Here is a 22,791-nt window from a genome sequence, read left to right as displayed (position 1 = left end):
TATATTGTTTCTCATTTAAGCTGACATTGGAGAAGTGCTCCCTGAAGACCTTCCATCAACATAGCTTCCTGCTGAATGCCAGCCTCTTCTGGCAGATAGAGCTGCTCTATGTTGTCTTGGTTCTTGATCCCAGTCATACTCTAATCTCAGAAGCCTCCCTAACAGATACCCCATGCTTTGAGCATTTTAACGTGTGAAGGAAATAACAACAGTAGTGCAATGGCAGCCTGTCCTCTTTCTGGGCAGATAAACTGAATTTTGAACAGTGCTGGAACTCAGCAAAAGACACCTAGAAGTCAGGCTATAAGTAATATACCAGAAACTTCGCTGTAAGCCCTGCATGATCCCCTTCAATATTGCTGGCCAGGGGATCTTCATGCCCGTTATCACTAAATTCTGCTGAGCGAAGGTCAGCACATGCTGTCCGACTCACTGGTGCCTTCCAAAATGGCAAGCATGCCCTGAAGGCAACGATGCACACTCATCCGTGTGATTTCCTCCTCCTTTACATCTTGCTGGCATGCAACACTCTTAGGAGCGCTCTCACCTACGCAAAAGTAGAGTGTTGTAGTCTTCTATCAGAAATGCGCATGCGCCCAACTTGGACGCCATTTTGGATCCTGCACAGCCACTTTGTGCCTGCAAAATGGGGGTTTTTATACAACGCAATTTCTAGGCCAATGTGTTGCTGACTATGTCAAGCACTGACAACCTTAAATTTTTTAACAGGTGAACAAGAAAATACTCTCTTACATTCACATTATTTTAATTATAAGGCTATAATTCTATCAGAGGCATATATGGCTTCAAACTGCTAACAATTTGCTTGAATGTGTTAATTAAATGCCCAGAGTTAGGAATCATAATTCACTGGTGCCTATTTTACCTAAACTATGTGCAGGGGCACAATTCTTGTTCCAATGTCAATATTTTTCTACACAAAATCTGTATCAACTCATTAATGATCTAGTGCAGAATGTAATATAACAAGCTTATGAGAATGCAAAGTCCCTACGGTGGCTTTGATGCATGGGTTAGCAATGTGCACACAATTATCATGCTAAATGCTTGAATTGGCACATTCTGAAGAAAACAGAAAATAATCTTTTGCAAATTAAATCAGAAGTGGTTGGATTTACAATTTGCACAACAAAGTTTTGCAATTTTTGAAAGTTTTCTACACGAGTAAACAGGAGTCAAAATGATGCATAGGTCAGCTTTCAAAATAACACAATACCAAAAATATGCTGTTTATCGAGGCCACCTTTGAAGTTTTCAAAATTCAACATCAGGAAGCAGAGTTAGCAGACAGAAGGAATGTGTGAGCTTGCATTTATATTGCACCTTCCACAACCTCAGGGCTTTTCAAAGCCCACCATAGCCAATGAGACACTTTTGTAGTATAGTCACTCTAGGGGGAAATATGGCAGCTAACTTGAATACAACAAGGCCTTTCAAATAGCAATGAAACAAATGAACAATTAAACTCTTTCAATTAAGCTGATTGAGGGATAAATATTGGCCAGGCCACTGGAAGAACTCCCTGCTCTGCTTTGAAATTACCCCATGAGATCTTTTACATCCACCTGAGGGGCAAGATGGAGTCTTGGTGTAATATCTCAACTAAAAGAGGCACCTCAGACAGTGCAGCATTCCATCACTATTGGCACTGGAGTGTCAGTTCTAGATTTTTATACTCAAAACTCTGGAGTGGGACTTGAACTCTCAACCTTCCAACTCAAATAAGGATAACATCATAGAATCATAGAATGATTACAGCACAGGAGACCATTTGGCTCGTTAGGTCTGTGCGGCTCTCTGCAAGAGCCAATCACCTAGTCCCACTCCCCTACCTTTTCCCTGTAGCTCTGCAAAAATTTCACTTCAGATAATTAACAATATCTCTTTTTAAAGCCACAATTGAATCTGCTTCCACCACACTGAGGCACTGTATTCCAGATCCTAATCACTCACTGCATAAAAAGGCTTTTCTTCCTGTCGGTTGCTTCTTTTGCCAATCACCTTAAATCAGTGTCATCTGGTTCTTGATCCTTTCACCAATGGGAACAGTTCTTTGAAGGAGTCACGTGCTGTGGATAAAGGGGTGGAAGTACTGTACTTAAGATTTTCCAGGAGGCATTTGATAAAGTGCCACATCAAAGGTTATTGTAGAAAATAAAAGCTCATGGTGTAAGGGGTAATATATTGGCAATGGATAGAAGATTGAACAGCTAACAAGAAACAGAGGGTAGTCATAATGGGTCTTTTTCTGGTTGGTGGGATGTTGTGCCACAGGGATCAATACTGGGGCCTCAACTTTTTATAATTGATATAAATGACTTGGATGAAGGGACAGATGGTTTGGTTGCTAAATTTACTGATGACACAAAGATAGGTAGGAAAGTAACGAGGATGACGTAAGGAGGCTACAAAGTGACAAATAGGATAATTGTGAGTGGGCAAAGACCTGGCAAATGGAGTATAATGTGGGTAAATGTGAAATTGCCCATTTTAGAAGGAAAAATGCAAAAGAAGCATGTTCTAAATGGTGATAGATTGCAGAGATCTGAGATGCAGAGGGATCTGGATGTCCTAGTGCATGAATCACAAAATGCTAGTATGCAGGTATAGCAAGTAATTAGGAAAGCTAATAGAATGCTATAATTTATTGTGAGGGGACTTGAATACAAAAGTAGTACGGTTATGCTTCATTTGGACAGGGCACTGGTGAGGCTACATCTGGAGTACTGTGTACAGTATTGGTCTCCTTATTTAAGGGATGGTATAAATGCATTAGAAGCATTCAGAGAAGGTTTACTAGGCTAATACCAGGGACAGGCGGATTGTCTTATGAGGAAAGGTTGGACAGGTTAGGCTTATATCCACTGGAGTTTAGGAGAGTAAGAGGTGACTTGATCAAAACCTTTAAGATCCTGAGGGGTCTTGACAGAGTGGATGTGGAAGGGATGTTTCCTCTTGTGGGAGAATCTAGAACTAGGGGTCACAGTTTAAAAATAAGGGGTTGTTCGTTTAAGAAAGGGATGAGGAGAATTTTTTTCTTTGAGGGTCGTGAGTCTTTGGAACTCTCTTCCTCATAAGGTGGTGGAAGCAGAGTCTTTGAATATTTTTAAGGCAGAGCTAAGCAGATTCTTGATTAACAAGGGGTGAAAGGTTATTGGGGATAGGCAGGAGGTACAATCAGGACAGTCTTGCTCTTACTGAGTGGCGGAGCAGCCTTGAAGGGTTAAGTGGCTTACTCCTGCTCCTAGTTCATATGTTCACATGATATTATAATGCACAATGGATTACAGGCACTCTATCCAAGTGCTAAACTGTGACCAATGCAATGCTGCTCCACTCCCAGTCCATAACTGTGTGTGGGCTTGGCAGACTTCGCATAGGCAGATGCGTTTTGGTTAAGTGGCCATAAACCAGATTTTCAGGCTGTACCTCTACCACTGAAAAGTTTCACACTGACCCTAACACTGATATGACTGACATTTAGAACTTAAACTCTAACAAAGTACATTATTTATTTTGAAAATATGCAAAGCATATTTTCCATAAAGCTACTTAAAACAGATCCTTCCACCAAATTGCTGATGTGATGATATGTGTATATTTATATATTTCTGTGTTTATGGATATATTATGTGTAGGTAAGGGTAAGCTGTGTGAGTGTGTGTCCAGGGTTAATCAAAGGTGAGGTTGTTGGAGTCAGATTGTGTGCAGAATTAAGAGATGAAAGACTAAACGTGTTATCTTCTTGCATTTTGTAATGAGGCCTTATGCTGGATGTTAATTTACAAGGAAACAGAGTCAATCTGAAATTAGCATTTGGGGATAAGTTTTGAAATTGATTTGTAGCCGCTGCATTTCAAAGGAGTCTCAAAGGTATAAAAGAACATTTCCATTTTACAGGAGATTTATGAGTAAACAGGGACAGACGTTTTAAATTTTATTGACCTAAAATAGAGGTAAAATAGGAACATGAAAGGTTTGAATATTTGGGAACCTGAGTTTTCAAAGTGATATTTGAAGACAATGGAGAACTAAGATGAAAGGGGTGAAAAGGTATTTATGAAAACGAGGTTTCAGCTGCAGTAGTTCCTGCAGGGGCAATCCCACTGAAGGCCAACTCTGGTGTTTTGGAGAGTGCTGGAAAGCTGTGAAAATCTTTAAATTGAAGAAAGCAACTCAGTTTTGGGCCAGGAGAATATTTGCCCTGAGAAACAGTTTATTTTAAATCTCCCTTTGGAAAATCCACATTATCATGGATTGTACTTCTGTTTAAAGTGAAAGCAATTTCTTGGTTTTATGGCTAAGAATCTATAAGGGCTGTTGTCAAAAAGATAGTATTGTGTACCTTTGATAAAACATTTTGGAGGTTCTTTTATACAATATTTTCCTGTGTATCTTTTATCTTGTGTGTTTAAGTTTTATTATATTTTCCTTTTCTTTTAATAAACATTTTAATACTTCAAGTTTTAAAAGTCAGCACTGGATCCCAGTGCTTTTGTGTTCAGTAGCTTTCCCTCCTCTTTTCTACAATACCGAAAAAAAAATTACAATCAGCTGAAAAGGATTTCAATTTGAGATCTGCCAGGCTCAGCATTAACATCAGCTGCGGTCATAACACTAGGGATGAGAATTCCAGGAATTCCTTTAATTACAGTAGTCTTCCTTATGCCAAACTTAACTGCTACTTTAAGCTTTTATACGATTAATTAATTGGCCTGAATAGGTGAACACAATACACACTGATCAGAGGAATAAAAAAAGCCAAGGAAGTAATTTTTGGTGAGGTGGAGAATTGCACTGTTAAAACTCTTATTTTTCAAGTTTTATTCATTGATTCATTCTCAGAGATGGGGGTCATTGTTAAGACATCTTTACCCATCTCTAGTTACTCTGAGAAGATTGTGATGGGCCTGCTTCTTGAACCACTGAAGTATTCTCTGAAAAGGGTTCGATACAGCTAAGTGGCTTGCTTGGCCACTTCAGAGGACAGTTAAGAGTTAACCACATGGGTGGTGGACTAGAGTCACATAAAGGCCGGACTGTGTAGGGGAGACAAAGCACATTCGTGAACCAGTTGGGTGAAATTAAGTAGTTAGTAAGCTGCCTGACTGTAAAGATGGAACTAGTACCAGAAGAAATAGCATCAAGATCAATTATACTAAAAAATACAGTAGGAAGAATACAGTAAGAATGTTCATGGCCAATGACTCATAGTAATCAATAACTACAAAAACATTCATGCTTTCAAATTTCTTAGATATCCTGATTCAGAGTAAAATATTAGCAAACAGTCTCAAGTGTTTTCTTCACCCAGCAATTTCTACGTTTCAATTCAAATTTTTCTGGATAGTAATAATAAAAGCAAGAGCAAAATTTATTGCCTACAGAAAAACATATATAACTTAGAGCCCTACAACCAAAATGAGTAACTGCAATGATGAGTGATTACAGGTGCATTTCAGAATCTAGCCCCTAGGTCCACAAGTATTATTCCAACCTAACATTAATGAGTGATCTGTAGAACGCCAGAACCAAATAGTAACCCAAGACCAACTGTAAACAAAAAAGAGAAATCATGATTAGCTGAATTTAGCTGAGAAAATTATAAATCTATGAACAATACGATAGGAGTACAATTTGAAAAGGTAAGGGGAAGGATGGGCAAAGGGAATCTTGGTAGATTTTACTTTCTATATGCGCGGAATATCTTCTGTCATTCTTACCTTTGTTTACCTTCCTATAATCACTCGTACATACATTTGCCTCGACTAACACACCACTCAATCTGCACTGTAGTGAAATAATACAACTCTACAGTCACCTTTGCATGACTTCAGTCAACGTGGATCCAAATGCAATGACCAATTCAGTGCCGCTTGGTCCACTTCATGCCATTTGGAGGAACAGTAAAAATCTGGTTTCTTTCAATTCTTAAAATCAAGTTCCTTCATATAGCTGAAACAAAAGGGCTAGCAACATAGTGTCAGTTGCGAGTTCAATTCTCACCATTAAAATTACAAAAAGTAATTCAATAAGTTTAGTCATTTATGAACTGGCACCAGAAAAATAACAAAATCTTTGAAAAACCTAACCGGTACTTTAGTGTTCCTCAGGGAAGGATGTCTGTCACTCTGACATGGCCTCGCCTATAATTGACCAGTTCCTGTTACGTGATTGACTGTTAATTTCCTCTGAAGTGTACTGGCATCTGGTCTTCGATCCTGAGTCTACATGCTGGATGTCCTACCTCATACCATTGCGGGAACACCAATATCACAAAGAATACAAAGGTTCAAGGAGAGAGCTCACCACTACCCTCAGAGCAACCCTGTTGTCCAAATCTAAGAAACAAAAAATCTTACATGTTGATGACTACACCCATGGTTCTGGGCATCTATCAACATTCCTGGCCTCTATCTTCCCTCACCTCAAATGGAAATCTCCTCACAACTCATGCACTATGCCAGCTGGTTTCAACAAACTCTCCTACCCAACACATTCTCACCTCACCAACTCACCTTTATAAAATACCAAAGTTGACCTGAAATTTAAAGACTAAGTACTAGTTCTTGATTTACCTTGAAATGTATTTTAAAATAGTATTGATCCTTGGCCTGTTACGTTGGTTTCTCAATTTTAACAAAAAATCCATTAGTTTCTCCAGTATCACAGGCCACTGACCAAATTGCAACAGCCATTTGCACTCTAACAGATATCATTTTAGACCTTCTGTGATTTTTTATGGTTTCCATAGGACTGAAATAATTGTACAGGTTTCAAAAAGTAAAAAGGGGTTTTAAAGAATGTATTAAGAGTTAATTTAGATCCGTTAGTAGAAGTGCGAGGGGAGAGAGGTTGAGTAAATTATTTCCTTTCAGTCTCTTACATGCTACCAGGTCTTTCTCAGTCATGTGGTTATCCCCAGCTGGATTACCAATCACAATTGACCTATTACAATGAAGCTGGAGGTTTTCACTGAAGCCTTCAAGTCAACCTGGCCAAATCTGCATTAATTAGGCTCTTTTTCTAATGGTGCAAAAAACATATTGAATTAATACTGAGATTTCATTCACCTGCCACGCAGTGAAACTACAAATGCAGGCAATCCATTTTATGGCACTAAATCAAATTCTATATAAAGTTAAATCTAATATGTTGTATTAAATATGATCTCTTTTCCTGAAAGTATTGATGACATTTTTATCTTTAATTACAAACCTGTGCCTTCCCCATTTAAAATGGGCTTACATATAAAAATACCTACAACTTTCTATTATAACAACAGAGTAAGGTTAAAGGAATGTAATTAAAATACCATATAGATGATTGGTGATTGTAACTGATAGAGCTAATGGGGTTACTTTTCAATGTTTGATTTCTCTGCTATTACACTTCACTGTTTTCCCTTTGGTTTTGTTTCCATTTTTCAAATTATAATTTTCTCTCCACCATTTCAATTTGTTTCTTATGATTTTTTTTAATGAATAGTTCCCAAACCAGATTTGCATTCAAATCCTGTAATGGTGAATCTCCCTGAACCACAGTAATATATCTTCAGTGATACAAGTCAGCATTACATATTTGGGAAAGTAATACCATACACTGCAGCATTCTACATTTACCAAGTTCATTGTTACAATTTAGGCTTTTACTCATGCTTTCTTGATGCAAAAAGTAAGCTATCATTGATATGCCTGTGATTCCTTTGAACCAAAAGTTAATCTTACGTTTGTTGTATTAGCAATGTGTCGCAGGGTGAACAATCAATCTTTATATCATTGGATCTACTGGAGCAAGAAATAGTACAGCCCATTAACCAAGTCTTCCGGTTCTCTCTAATTAGCAAACAACACCGCCTTGACAATTTTAGCTCAGGCTAAAAATTGCACAGAGTTTGTTATACATAAAATTCGCAAGAATACCAAATGTAAAGGGAACAACACCATGAGAAGAGTGCTGATTCATTGGCAAGTGGACTCTGATTGGTAGAGGTATTGCCATGGAGAATGCACCGGTTCATCAATGTTTCACTTAAGGAAGCCATAGCTATTTGCGCTGCAGCACTCTATCATGGCAATCTAAACCTGCCACCATTGTGTGAATCAGTATTCATCGAACTTATAAACTCGGCAACTCACACAGTTGAGTTCAGTTTTAATGACACCATGTATGACCAAATAGATGCTGTTGTCATGGGATCCCCTCTAGGCCCAACTCTCACAAACATCTTTGTTGGGTTCCATGAAAAACGTGTCTTTGATGGAATAACACCTAAGCTCCTACCCATTGCATAGTCCTGATATGTGGATGATACGTTTGTATATATTTAAATCCGCAGCTGCATGTAATAATATTGGCCTTATCGGCAACCTTGTAAATAAGGCCCGAGTCATTTGCTCACCATGCAAACTTGATGCCAAAATAAGGTGCATCAAAGGCATCTTGCAGGATAACGGCTACCCTGATCAGATCACAATGCATTGTATATCACGCAAACTCATCAACAGGCCTAAGGCTGTCACTTGTGGTTCTGAAGTGCCCAGTCTACCTCAGATTACTCTGGAAGGACAACATATCTCAAAGATTTAAGCAACAGGTGAAGCTAGCTGTTCCACATTGCTACTATGCAGTAACATGTGTAGTATTCCCCACTAACAGGATGCTGCCAACAAGCCAAAAAGACGTTCTGCCTATCACACAAATGAGCAATGTGCTACATGAATTTCAGAGCCAGTGTGATGCTAGGTATGTAGGCTATACATCTCAAAGATGGGTGGATCATATCAAACTTCATGGCCCTTCTGCTGCAACAGGCAAGGTACAGACCAAACCTGATCAGCCCATGCTTGCAAAACTCAACAGTATCCAACATTAGATGTGATTCTGCAATTGGACAATATTTCCCAAATAATCCTGTGTGCTAAGAATTACATTGACAACCAATTTAAGATTGTCAGTTGGGCTCGCAGTGTGGCACATTTATGTGTACTGGAAGCTACATGTACACAGGACCCTGTTTTTGCAGACAGAAAGAACATGCATACACATTGCACCTGTTTTAGCTAAACAATATAAGTGATGGCCATTCGCTGGTTCATTCATCAGGGCAATGCCTTGACCAATCAGAGTTGAGCCGCCTGGTTTAAATTTCAAACAATGCTTGGCAGTTAACTGTCAATCACCATCACTGGTGTATTCTCCATGGCAATGGCTCTACCAATCAGCAATCTCTTCTCATACAGTATAAACTGTTGTACCCTTTACATTTGATATTCTTGCTAATTGTCCTAATGAGCGCAAGACGAAAAGCTTATACAAAGAAGTTTATTTTGCAGAAACACAAGTTCTGTACTACCAAATGAGTATTTATACCTAAAATTAAACAGAAGCAAAATGCACATCAATAGATAAAAACAGTCCTCCATTCTTACCAATATTTTAAGACTCTTGATATCAGAATCCTCATAGTTCATTTCCTTCTGGCTCTTTGGCTGAAATTATTTACCATACATGATCATTTAGACTGTAGAGACACCCAGTTCAGCAACACAGAACTATGTGATTGAATTATGTAAACTAATGCATTCGTCAACAGCTCCCATAATAGGTCTTGCGCCATCTCTTAAGGCCTAACTGTCAATCAAAATTTACTTCAGAGACAAAAGATTGGCACTTATAACTGATTTTCAGAAGATATGTACACCCTCAAAACAAATCAAACTTGTCTCATTAGAGTCTTGCAAAAGTAGGACAGCTACCTTTTATCTAATTACCCGGTGAAACAACCTGGAATGTTTCTGTGGAGAAAAATTCACATACATTGTCTGAGAAAACAATCAAATCAATTTTACCTGACAAGAACATGTCTATGAAGAATCAGTACAATGGCAGGATACTCTTTTGAATATCAATGATCACCCCAGGCAGACTTGTTTAACCATCCCTCTTCACTCTCCATAAAACACTGAAGAATTCTTAGTGCTACTGATAGAAGCTCAATTTTAAACTGGATAACTGAACAAAACAAAAAATGGAGGATGAAAAGGGATTAAAAGTTAAATAGCTTTTAATAAAACACGAAAGTAACGTTATAAATTAAGTTTCAGTAAATCACTGAAAAGATACTAAAGGAACAAAATAATTGATAAAAAATACTGAAAATGCTGGAAAACTGAAATAAAAATAGAAACAAAAAAAAAGTGTTGGAAAGGCATAGCAGGAAATTATATTGAGGGCAGGGCCCTGTCAGAACTGTTTTCATATACAGTGCTCACATAGCAACCCCAATTCACTCTCCATCTCAGACATGAACAGGCTAGCTCTACATCGCTGCAAGCCCTGAAGGAAAATGGGAGATACCCAAGCGGCTAAAATGAACACAAAAACAAAAAGCTTCAGGGTGCCCAGCAGACAAAAGGCTATTCACGAAGCTCGCACTGAGCTCGGTTAGAACAGTGCAAGAGTTTGAAGACAGGCCAGTGAGAATGGTATGGGTACTTGAAATAATGAACACACTTCAACTTCTACAATGTAGATACATCTCACTAAAAAGAAAGAACTTTCTTGATGCAGCATCTTTCATGACCTTAGGATGCCACAAAGTGCTTTACAGCTAATTAACAATTACTTCTAAAGTGTAGCCACCGTTGTAATATAGGAAATATGGCAACCAATTTGCACGCAGTTGGGTCCCACAAACAGCAACGAGATAATGATTAAATATTCTGTTTTAGTGACAATAGTTGAGAGGTAAATACCTGCCAGGGCACCAGGGAGAACTCCTCTGTTCTTAATTGAGTAGAGCCATGACAGTTATTTGTCCATCTGAGTGGACAGATGGGTTCTGAGTTTAATATCTCATCTCTCCATCACTGATGTGTCAACCGGCATCTGCACTGAAATCTCTGGAATGGAAGTTGAATCCATCCCCTGATTCAGAGGCAGGAGTCAAGGTTACCACTAAATTGGGAGAAATAACACAAGCTCGCTCACACAGAACTAATTGAAACGCTGGTCAATGTTGTGGGAAAAAGTCAATGCACCTAAGGCTGTATGGTAAAGTGTCAAGGTACAAGCACCTGGAAGTTGCAGTGGTAGAAGAAAAAGCAATTATATTTCAAACAGAATAGTTCCCCTGAAGATCAAAGGGGAAAGGAGAGATATGTTTGTTGCATTTGAGTTTACCTGATAGAACACAGAATAGCAGAACGCAAAAGGATGTCATTTGGCCCACCAAGTCAATGCCTGCTCCTTCAAACAGTATTCCAGTTAGTCCCATTCCCCTGCTTCCACAGTGACCCCTCCCCTACACCCCTAAATTCCCTCCAATTTTATCCTTCAACCATTTAATCAATTCACTTCTGAAGGCCAGAACTGAATCTGTACCCACCACCCTAACAGGCAGTGCATTCAAATCCTAACCACATATTTCTTAAAAATAATTTCCTCATGTCACCTCTGGTTCTATTAATCACCTGCACACACGGAGGCTGGTGAGGTGGAACCTGAGAACACGGAGGACCCTGAGGTTAAGGTAGGAAAGAGAAGCGATGAAAGCAGTGGCATAAAAAAAGTGCAGTCTGTCAACTATGATCCAGGGGAAGTCTCAGCTGAGCAAAAAAAGGTGAGAGAAACTGTAAAACCTGGAGTCATCAGAACAGCTACAGATAAGAGAAATGTTTGGGACAAAAGGATGCAATTGCTATAGAAAGCAAGGTAAGAAAACATGTGGCAATTGCAAGTGTCTTTGAGTTTGACATGAATGCCTGTGCCCATTGCCAGAGATGGAGGGCAACAGAAATGTCGGAAGAGAAGGGAGGTATCAGTGTCAGACTGCCCAAAGGTAAAGGACAGTTTGGGAGCACATCCAATAGAATTCTCAAAACTAGAATGAGAGCAGTGTGTGATACAAACAGTTGTCAACTTAACTGGGGAAGAGGTCAGGTTGAGAACCAGAGTCCAATTGAAATAAACCATATACAAAGCCCACAAGAGAGACACAGAGATTTCATTAGCAACGCCCTGAACTTGAAAGTGAGTAGAATTAATAATGCTTGGGGTGAGAAGTTTAGTCAAATGGAGCAGAATGGTTCAAGTCTAGCCAGGTCACTGTTCAAGGAAGAACGGAAGGAACACAGGAAATAGGAGTAGGGCATTCGGCCCCTCAAGCCTGCTTCTACCTCAATGCCATTTTCCCACACTATCCCCATGTCCCTTGATGTCTTTACCATCTAGAAACCTATTGATCTCTGCCTACTTAATGGCTGAGCCTCCACAGCCCTTTGGGGTAGAGAATTCCAGACTTACCACCCTCTGAATGAAGAAATTCCTCATCTCAGTCCTAAATGGCCTAAAAACCTCTTATTCTGAGACTGTGTCCCCTGGTTCTAGACTACCCCCCCCTCACCCCCCGCCAGGGGGGGAACATCCTTCCTGCATCCACCATGGCAAGCCCTATAAGAATTTTGAATGTTTCAATGAGACCACCTCTCATTCTTCTAAATTCTGGAGAATACAGACAAAGTCTCCTCAATCTCTCCTCATTGGACAATCCCATCATTCCAGGAATCACTCTGGTGAACCTTCATTGCGCCCCTTCGGTGACAAGTATATCCTTCCTTTAATCAGGAGACCAAAGCTGTATGCAATACTCCAGGTGCAGTCTCACGAAGGCTCTATATAATTGCAGCAAGGCCTCTTTACTCCTGTACTCAAATCCTCTTGCAATATAGGTCAACATTTGGCCCTTTGCCTTCCTAATTGTTTGTTGCACCTGCATATTAGCTTTCAGTGAATCTTGAACAAGGACACCCAGATCCATTTGGAGATCAACACATCCCAATCCTACCATTATTTTCTAAGAGTTCAGTTATCACATTCTTTATAACAGATTCTCGCATTTTCCCAACTACTGATGTCAGGCTAACAGGTCTGTAGTTCTCAGTTTTCTCTCTCCCTCCTTTCTTACACAGTGGGGTTACATTTGCTACCTTCCAACCTGCAGGAACCATTTCAGAATCTATAGGATTTGCAAGAAAGAACAAATGCATCCACTATCTCTACAGCCACCTCTTTCAACATTCTGGGATGTAGATCATTAGGTCCAGGAAATTTATCAATTTTCAGTCCCATTAACTTCTCCAGTACTACTATTTTACTAATACTAATTTCTTTCAGTTCCTTATTCCCACTGGTCCCTTGGTTCTCCAGTATTTTTGGGAGGTTTTTTTCTATCTTCCTCCACGAAGACAGGCCTAAAGCACTTGTTTAGGTTCTCTGACATTTCCTTATTCCCCATTATAAACTCACCTGTCTCTGCCTGTAACGGGCCCACATTTGCCTTTTTATGTACCTATAGAAGCTTTTACAGTCCGTTTTATGCTTCTCACTAGTTTACTCTCATTCTATTTTCTTTGTTTATCAGTTTCTTGGTCCTCCTTGCTGAATTCTAAAAAGCTCCCAATCCTCAGGCTTACTACTTTTCTTGGCAACTTTATAAGCCTCTTCCTTTGAACTAATTTCTAACTTCTCTTGCTCGTCACAGTTGGATCACTTTCCCTGTTGAGTTTTTATGCCTTAAAGAAATGTAAATTTGTTGTAAGCCAAATATTAATTCTTTAAATGCTAGCCATTGCCTGCCTACCATCATATGTAAATTGAGGTACTCCTACATGCACCTGAAATTTCCTGATTTATACCATGCTCTACATTACCATTACTGTTTGGAGGCCTTTAAATAACTCCCAATAATTGCTGCTCTTAGCTCCACCCAAAACAATTCCACATCTTGATCATCTGATCTAAGGTCCTCTCTCAATAATGCACTGATCTCATACTTTATTAACAGCACTGCTCCATCTCCTTTTCCTTTTTGCCTATCCTTCCTAAATGTTAAATACCCTTGAAAATTCAGTTCCCAGCCTTGGTCATCCTGCAGCCATGTCTCCATGATGGCAATTTGATCATACCTGTTTACTTCTATTTGTGCCATCAATTCATCTACCTTGTTGTGCATGCTGTGTGCATTCAGATTTTGTCTTTTGAAGATTTTTCAGTGTTTTTCTACATTCTGTAATTTGGGGCAATTTCTTAGAGCAGCACATGCTAGAGCCACCAGAGAACAGGCTATTCCATATCTGGTAATGTGCAACAAGACAGGGTTAATTAATGACCTCATAGTAAAGGCTCCCCTAGGTAGTAGTGATCATAATATGATTGAATATCGCATCCAGTTCGAGGGAGAGAAGAATGGGTCTAAGACTAGTTTTCTGAACTTAAATAAGGGCAATTACAAGGGTATGAAGGTAGAGGTGGCTAATGTGAACTGGGAAATTAGGTTAAGTGATAAGTCAGTAGAGATGCAGCGGCAGACATTTAAGGAGATATTTCATAACACTCAGCAAAGATACATTCCAGTGAGAAAGAAAGACTCTTGGGGAAGGACGTACCATCTGAGACTAACCAAGGAAGTTAAAGATAGTATCAAATTGAAAGAAAGCATGCACAATTCCGCAAAGATTAATGGCAAGTCAGAATATAAAAAACAGCAAAGAATGGCTAAAAAAGAGAGAAATTAGAGCACGATAAAAAGCTAGCTAGAAATATAAAAACAGATAGTAAGAGTTTCTACCGATATTTATAAAGAAAAAGGTGAAGGGAACGTTGGTCTTCCAGAGTGAGTCTGCAGAATTAATGGAAAATCAGGAAATGGAGGATGAATTGAACAGATATTTTGCGTCCGTCTTAACTGTAGAGGATACAAATAACATCCTAGAAATAAGTGTATATTAAGAGGTGAAAGGGAGGGAGGGAATTAAAACAATTACAATCATCAGGGAAAAGAATACTGAGAAAATTATTAGAACTAAAAGCTGACAAGTCCCCAGGTTTTAATGGACTTCATCCTAGGATCTTAAAAGAAGTAGCTGCTGAGTTAGTAGATACATTGGTTGTAATATTCCAGAATCTAGAGAATTTTGGATAAGTCCCATCAGATTGGAAAATACCAAATATAACTCCTCTATTCAAGAGGGGAGGAAGACAGAAAGCAGGAAACTGCAATTAACAACATCTGTCATAGGAACCTATTATCAAGGAGGTTATGGTGGGGCACTTAGAAAATTTCAATGTAACCAGGCAGAGTCAACATGGCTTTGTAAAAGAGAAATCGTTATAGTCATAGAGGTCTATGGCACAGAAAAAGGCCCTTTGGCCCATCGAGTATGCGCCGGTCAAACAAGTACCTAACTACTCGAATCCCATTTTCCAGCACTAGGCCCATAGCCTTGTATGCCATGGCATCGTGTTTGACTAATTTATCAGAACTTTTTGTGGAAGTAACATGGATAAAGGGGAACCTGTGGATGTGCTGTACTTAGATTTCCAGAAGGTATTTGACAAGGTGCCACATCAAAGGTTACTACACAAAATAAGAGCTAATGGTGCAGGGGGCAACACATTAGCATGGACAGGAGATTGGTTAGCTAACAGGAAACAGAGAGTAGGCATAAATGGATCAATTTCAGGTTGGCAAGATGTAACAAGTGGAGAGCCACAGTGATCAGTGCTGGGGCCTCAACTATTTACAATCTATATTAATGACTTGGATGATAGGACCGAATGTATGGTTGCTAAATATGCTGTTGACACAAAGGTAGGTAGGAAAGTAAGTTGTGAAGCGCACATAAGGGATATAGATAGGTTAAGTGAGTGGGCGAAAATTTGGCAGATGGAGGATAATGTGGGAAAATGTGAACTTGTCCACTTTGGCAGGTAGAATAAAAAAAAGTATATTATTTAAATGGACAGAGCTTGCAGGACTCTTGAGATACAGTGGCATCTCAGTGTCCTGGTACATGAATCACAAGAAGTTAGTATGCAGGTACAGTAAGTGTTTAGGAAGGCAAATAGAGTGCTGTTGCACATTGCAAGGGCAATGGAATATAAAAGTAGCGATAAAAGCAAAATACTGCGGATGCTGCAAATCTGAAACAAAAACAGAAAATGCTAGAAAAACTCAGCAGGTCTAACAGCATCTGTGGAGAGAAAAAAACAGAGTTAACGTTTTGAGTCCTTGTGACTCTCCTTCAGTCATAAGGACTCGAAATGTTAACTTTTTTTTTTCTCTCCACAAAATCTGTTAGACCTGTTGAGTTTTTCCAGCATTATCTATAAAAGTAGGGATATTTTTCTACAGTTGAATAAGGTATTGGTGAGACCTGGAGTATGGTGTAAGGCTTTGGTCTCCTTACTTTAAGAAAGGAGATAAACTGCATTAGCAGTTCAGGCAAGATTCACTTGATTGATTCCTGGGACGGTGGGTAACCCTATGAGGAAAGGTTGGACATGTTGGGTCTGTATCCATTGGAGTTTAGAAGAATGAGTGTTGATCTTATTGAAACATATAGGTTTTTGAGGGAACTTAACTGGGAGCATGTGGGCGAGACTAGAACTAGGGGACACAGGTTACAAATAAGGAGTCTCCCATTAAGACAGAGATTAGGAGAAATTTTCTCTCTCAGAGTTGCATGTGTGGGACTCTTTTCCCCAGAGAGCAGTGGAGGCAGGGCCATTGAATATTTTTAAGGCTGAGTTAGATAGATTCTTGATTGTCAAGGGGGTCAAAGGGTATAGGGGGCATGATGGTGAGTGGAATTGAGGCCACAATCAGATCAGCCATGATCTTACTGAATGACAGAGCAGGCTAAAGGGGCCGAATGGCCTACTCCTACTCCTAATTCTTATGTTTGTATATTGATCCTATTTGATGCTGGCCTGTGTTTCCGATTTTGCTTACTACTTTTCTTCCTACCATTACCAGCTTTGTTTCTCTTATTCCTGCATTCCCTCTCTGGTCCCCATTCACACTGCTAAATTGGTTTAAAACCTCCCCAACAGAACTAGCAAATCTCCCAGCGAGGATATTAATCCCAGTCCTGCTAAGATTTAACCCGTTTACCTTGTACAGGTCCCACCTCCCCCAGAGCCAGAGCTAGTTCCAGTGCCTCAAAAATCTAAAGCCCTTCCTCCTGCACCACCTCTACAGCCACTCACTCATTTGCACTATCTTCCTATTTCTGCACTCACTAGCACATGGCACTGGGAGTAATCCTGAGATTATTACCTTTGAAGCCCTGCTTTTTTAATCTCTTCCTAGCTCTGTAAAATCTGCTTTCAGGACCGAATCCCTCTTTCTACCTATATCATTGGCACCGATGTTGACCACAATCTCTGGCTGATCACCCTCCCTTTTAAGAATGTCCTGCAGCTGCTCAGTGACATCCTTGACTCTGGCACCAGGGAGGCAACATACTATTTGGGAGTCACGTCTACGGCCGCAGAAACGCCTGTCTGTTCCCCTAGCTATTGAATCCCCTACCACTATTGCTCTTTCACTCTTCTTCCTCCCCTCCTGTGTAGCTGAGTCACCCATGGTGCCTCGGAGTTGGCTCTAGCTGCACACTACTGAGGAGCCATCGACTTTACCAGTATCCAAAACGGAAAACTGGTTAGTGAGCAAGATGGACATAGTGGACTCCTGCACTACCTACCTGGTACTACTAGGCTGTCTGGCTCTCTGCCTGCACTCCCTTAATCTGCAGTGTGATCACCTCTCTAAACATGCTATCCAGATAGTTCTCAGCCTCACGGATGCACCACAGTGACTCCAGCCATTGCTTGAGTTCCAAAACCCAGAGCTCAAGTTGCTGTAGCTGGTGACACTTGCTGCACATGTGGTCATCTAGGCCACAGGAAGCATCCATGACTTTCCATGTTACAGGATGGGCAATCCACTCAGCCAAGCTCCCCTGCCATGCCTTAACTTTACAGACTATTTATTTACAGACGAGAAACCTTGACCCTACTGCTCCTAATAAGCTTTACTACTGCTAGTAAACCTTACTACCATTACTAATAAAACTTTTCAATCATTATTCAACTGCCTGAGTTTTGAAAGATAAATGAGCAACTTGCCCATCAACTACTTACCCGTTTCCCTGTGACATCCTATTTTGAATTTTTCTCAGGCCGCGGCCAGTCCACAGACTGAGCCCCCTAGCTCTTCTAAACTGATCTGCCGTTCTCCTCGTTCTTTTAAACTCAAAGTTAAGGTAGCTACTTATGTGAACAGCACCTCCTCCCTCACTCACCAAATTCCCAAGCTCACACTTTGTGACTAGCTGCACTCAGCGACCAGCTGCTGTCTTCATGTGTGCTTACTTCATGCACTTAGCAAAACCACCTCTACTTATACTAGCTGAAATTCTACAGAGATGAGTCAGTGCTGTTGGCTAGAGAATCTAGTTCAAGCTAGCTGCCTAATTAACCAACTTCAGCCGCCTCTTCTGTAGCGAGCTTGTTTATCCCAAAGACAGAAAGGAACTTAACTTTAACAGTAAATTGTAATTAAATTCTAAATGCAAACTAGACTAGACAAAATTTCCTCATTCACCAAATTCCCAAGCTCATACTCTACGACTAGGTGCACTCAGTGACCAGCTGCTGCCTTTGTGCTTGCTTACTTCCTAGGCTCAAGACCATCCCTGCAAGTGCTGGAAGTGTAGTGGAAATGAAAATAAACAGTAAAAAGCAGAGGATTAGGGCCAAAGAACCTCAACTGTTGAAGTGGCAGAGGGCAACAGAAGATTTAGGTGGGGAATAGGCAAAAGGATATCGTCACGATGAAAATTAAACAGCGGGCCTGTGAGACAGATACATTTGTTTATCTTTGGCAGAAGGTGGAAGTGGAAACCTGTTTTGTAGGTTTGAGAATTACAGGTTGAAAGTAAGTAGTAAGAAAACCCGAAAGATGATTTGAGAGATTATGGTCGAGAGAGAGCTAGAAGTAGTAGCCCAATATTTAGACAGACATGGTTTGTCAAGCTTCTTGTACTTGACTACAAATTCATAAAACAAAATACAAGTTTATGAACTGAGACTGGCCAGATTCTTGAATCCATCACACATGAAGCCAAGTCACAGACAATGCAATAGCCAACTATTACCATCCCTGTTTGTTCGAGCTGCCACTGATAATGTAATTAAAATAAGTGAATTTAAACTCTCGCCAGGACAAGGGTAATGCAACAATTTATTTTTTATGACCAGAAAGTGAAAGTCATGTCTAAAAGCATTACATAAACTAATAGATATTAGCGAGCCAATTTAACATTGTAATTCAATGTCAGGACTCTGCTGAAAGCATTCAAACTGCTCTGCAGATTTGTCAGGGTAACAACAGAACTCAAATGAATTACAATCTCAAAACTCCTAAAATTCCACCAGTCTTGGCCTTTATTCATTTTGCACAATGATGCATCTTTGAACATAGAAACATTCTGGAATTAAAATATCATTACTTGGCTGTAAATTCATCAGACATACTCTTAGAATAATAATCTTTAGGACAATTTCCTTCGCAAATGGCTTTTTTTTAAGCTGATTATGAAGTACATTGCTTATTATAGGTTCTACAGTCTCCTTTAACAGCATTATTTAATCAGGATGAAATATTTTCTTTTGCTATACGGAGTTAAATATAACCCAGGGCTGATGACTGGACCAAGTAATGATTACTTACATCACATCCTGAGAGGCTCGGTGTAAGATCAGCAGCTTGACAACATCTACATGTCCATTCCTGACAGCATCATGCATGGGAGAATCGTTCTGGTATCCCGGTGTGTTCAATAAAACGCCAAATTTCAACAACAGCTCTACAATTTCCACATGTCCATGGTTACAGGCTTCATGCTATAAAAACATAGCCATTGATTAAAAACTTGAAGAGAGTTCTGCACAAAGATCAAATGTCAACTTCAAGTCAGATATTAAAGCATGGGACCAGATGAAAAAACTTAGCAATCAAACAATGGATTTAACACTACCACTGGAAGGTTCCTGAATATTTGAGAAAAGCACGATTTCTGTCCTGCTACAACACAATGCAGCTACAAAGTACATAAACTTTGCTAATATTCACAAGATGCAGGGGTGTGTAGCAAATAAAAATTTCTAGTACTAAAACAGCAGGAGCTGCAAGTTGGAGCAGAGCTCCACTGGGCAATGGGGCCATGCCTGCAATCCACGCATATGTTAAATTCCTGCTCTCCGTTGCCTCGATAGGAAGATTCCAGGATAAAAACCTGGCATGTCCGCACATATGGGGAGAACACAAGAGGCAAACAGTGTCAGACTTCATTGCACACTCTTCAACAGTTAAATGAACTTCTTTTACCAAAAGATTGGCAGAATGTGGAAATTGCTACTACAGGGAGCAACTGAGGTGAATAGCATAGATACATCTAAAGAAATCTAGATAAGTACGAGGAAGAAAGGAATAGAAGAATATGCTGAGAAAGGTTAGATGAAGACGGTTGGGAGAAAGTTTGTGTGGAGCATAACACCAGCATGAGTCCGGTGGGTTGACTGGCCCATTTCTGTGCCATACATTCTACTTAATTATACATAATGGACAGCGGCAACACCGCAGGTCCGCTAGAAGCTCACTCATTCTCTGCATAAGACATAGGAGCAGAAGTGGGCCATTCGGTCCATCGAGTCTGCTCCGCCATTCAATGAGATCATGGTTGATTTGATAATCCTCAACTCCACTTTCCTATCTTTTCCCCATAACCCTTGATTCCTTACTGATTAAAAATCTGTCTAGTCAGCCTTGAATATACTTAACGATCCAGCCTCCACAACTCTCTGCGGTAAAGAATCCACAGATTCACTACTCTCTGAGAGAATAAATTCCTTCTCATCTTGGTCTTAAATGGGTGAGGCCTTACTCTGAGATTATGCCCTCTGGTCCTAGACTCTCCCACAAGGGGAAACAACCTCTCAGCATCTAACCTGTCAAGCGCCCTAAGAATCTTTTATGTTTCAATAAGGTCATTGAATGTTGGCCTTGTATAGTTTTAGCAAGGCTTCCCTATTTTTATACTCCATTCCCTTTGAAATAAAGGCCAACATTCCGCTTGAATGCTAGCTTTTTGTGATTCATGCATGAGGGTCCCCAAAACCTTCTGTGCTGCAGCCTTCTTCCATTTAATTATTATTCAGCTCCTCTATTCTTCCTGCCAAAGTGCATAACCTCACATTTTCCCACACTATATTCCATCTGCCAAGTTTTTGCCCACTCACTTAACCTGTCTATGTACCTCTGTAAACTCTGTGTCATCCTCACTGCTTGCCTTCCCACCTATTTTTGTGTCATCTGCAAACTTGGTGATAGTATATTTACTTCCCTCATTCAAGTCATTAATATATATTATAAATAATTGTGGCCCCAGCACTGATCCCTGTGGCACTCCACTGAGGTTGCCATCCTGAAAATGCCCCCTTTATCCCAACTCGTTGTCTTCTGTTAGTTAGCCAATCCCTATCCATGCTAATATACTACCCCCAGCACCACAGGCTCTTATCTTAAGTAGCCTTATGTGCGGTACCTTATCGAACACCTTTTTGAAATCCAAATATATTACATCTCCTGGTTACCCTTTATCTATCCTGCTTGTTACCTCCTCAAAGAATTCTAATAAATTTGTCAGGCATGATTTCCCCTTCATGAAGCCATGCTGACTCTGCTTGATTGTAGTATGCATTTCTAAATGCTCTGCTATTACATCCTTTATAATGGACTCTAACATTTTCCCAATGACAGATGTTAAGCTAACTGGCTTATAGTTACCTGTTTTTTGTCCCCCTCTCTTTTTGAATAAGGATGTTACATTGGCAGTTTTCCAATCCTCTGGGGCTTTTCCAGAATCTAAGGATTTTTGGAAGATTACTACCAGTGCATCCACTATCTCTGTAGCTACTTCCTTTATTATCCTAGGATGCAACCCATCAGGTCCAGGGGACTTATAGGCCTTTAGCCCCATTAGTTTCCCTAGTACCTTTTCTCTAGTGATGGTTATTATATTTATTTCCTCCCACTCTTTTGCCCCAGGATTGATTAGTATTTTTGGAATGCTTTTAGTGTCTTCTACTGTGAAGACTGATGCAAAGTATTTATTCAACTCCTCTGCCATTTCCTGGTTCCCCATTATTATTTCCCCAGCCTCATTCTCTAAGGGGCCTATGTTCACTTTGGCTTCTCTCTTCTTTTTTATATATTTAAAGAAGCTCTTACTGTCCATTTTTATGTTACTTGCTAGTTTACCCTCAAAGTTTATTTTCTCCCTCTTTTTTTTGGTCATCTTTTGCTGGTTTTAAAACTTTCCCAATCCTCTGGCTTACCACTAATCCTTGCCATATTGTATGTTTTTTCTTTCAATTTGATACTATCCTTAAATTCCTTGGTTAACCATGTTGGTTTATTCCCTTCCTAGGATCTTTCTTCCTCCCTGGGATATATCTTTGTTGTGAGTCATGAACTATTTTCTTAAAAATCTGCTATTGTTCATCAACCATCTTTTCTGCTAACCTACTTTCCCAGTCCACTCCAGCCAACTCTGTCCCGTTTCTCACTCTCAAACTGAATGCTAAATTCAACCATGTTGTGGTCACATTTTCCTAGGGGATCTTTTACTCTGAGATCATTTATTAAACTTGCCTCATTATACATTACAAGTTCCAAATAACCTGATCCCTGGTTGGATCCACAACACATTGTTCTCGGAAATTGTCCTGAATATACTCTGAATTCTTGCTCGTGGCTACCTCTGACAATTTGATTTTCCCAATCTACATGAAGATTAAAGTCACCCATGATTAATGTACTGCCTTTTTCACATGCCCTCATTATCTCCTGATTTATTCTCT

At 39.9% G+C, this 22,791-nt stretch overlaps 1 protein-coding gene across 1 annotated transcript in view; it reads right to left on the bottom strand.

Annotated features, from left to right (window-relative positions):
- The window catches only part of LOC144686411 (BRCA1-associated RING domain protein 1-like), a 179,791-nt gene that overhangs the window by 103,167 nt on the left and 53,833 nt on the right, over positions 1-22,791 (bottom strand). Inside the window, exon 6 of the mRNA XM_078551567.1 lies at positions 19,601-19,773. Coding sequence (XP_078407693.1) covers positions 19,601-19,773 — 173 coding nt within the window. The remainder of the gene's footprint in view (positions 1-19,600; positions 19,774-22,791) is intronic.

This window comes from Cetorhinus maximus, chromosome 11 (genome assembly GCF_964194155.1).
Source record: "Cetorhinus maximus chromosome 11, sCetMax3.hap1.1, whole genome shotgun sequence".
NCBI lineage: Eukaryota > Metazoa > Chordata > Chondrichthyes > Lamniformes > Cetorhinidae > Cetorhinus > Cetorhinus maximus.
Note: the sequence above shows the minus strand (reverse complement) of the source record. Positions and strands in the feature narration are given on the sequence as shown.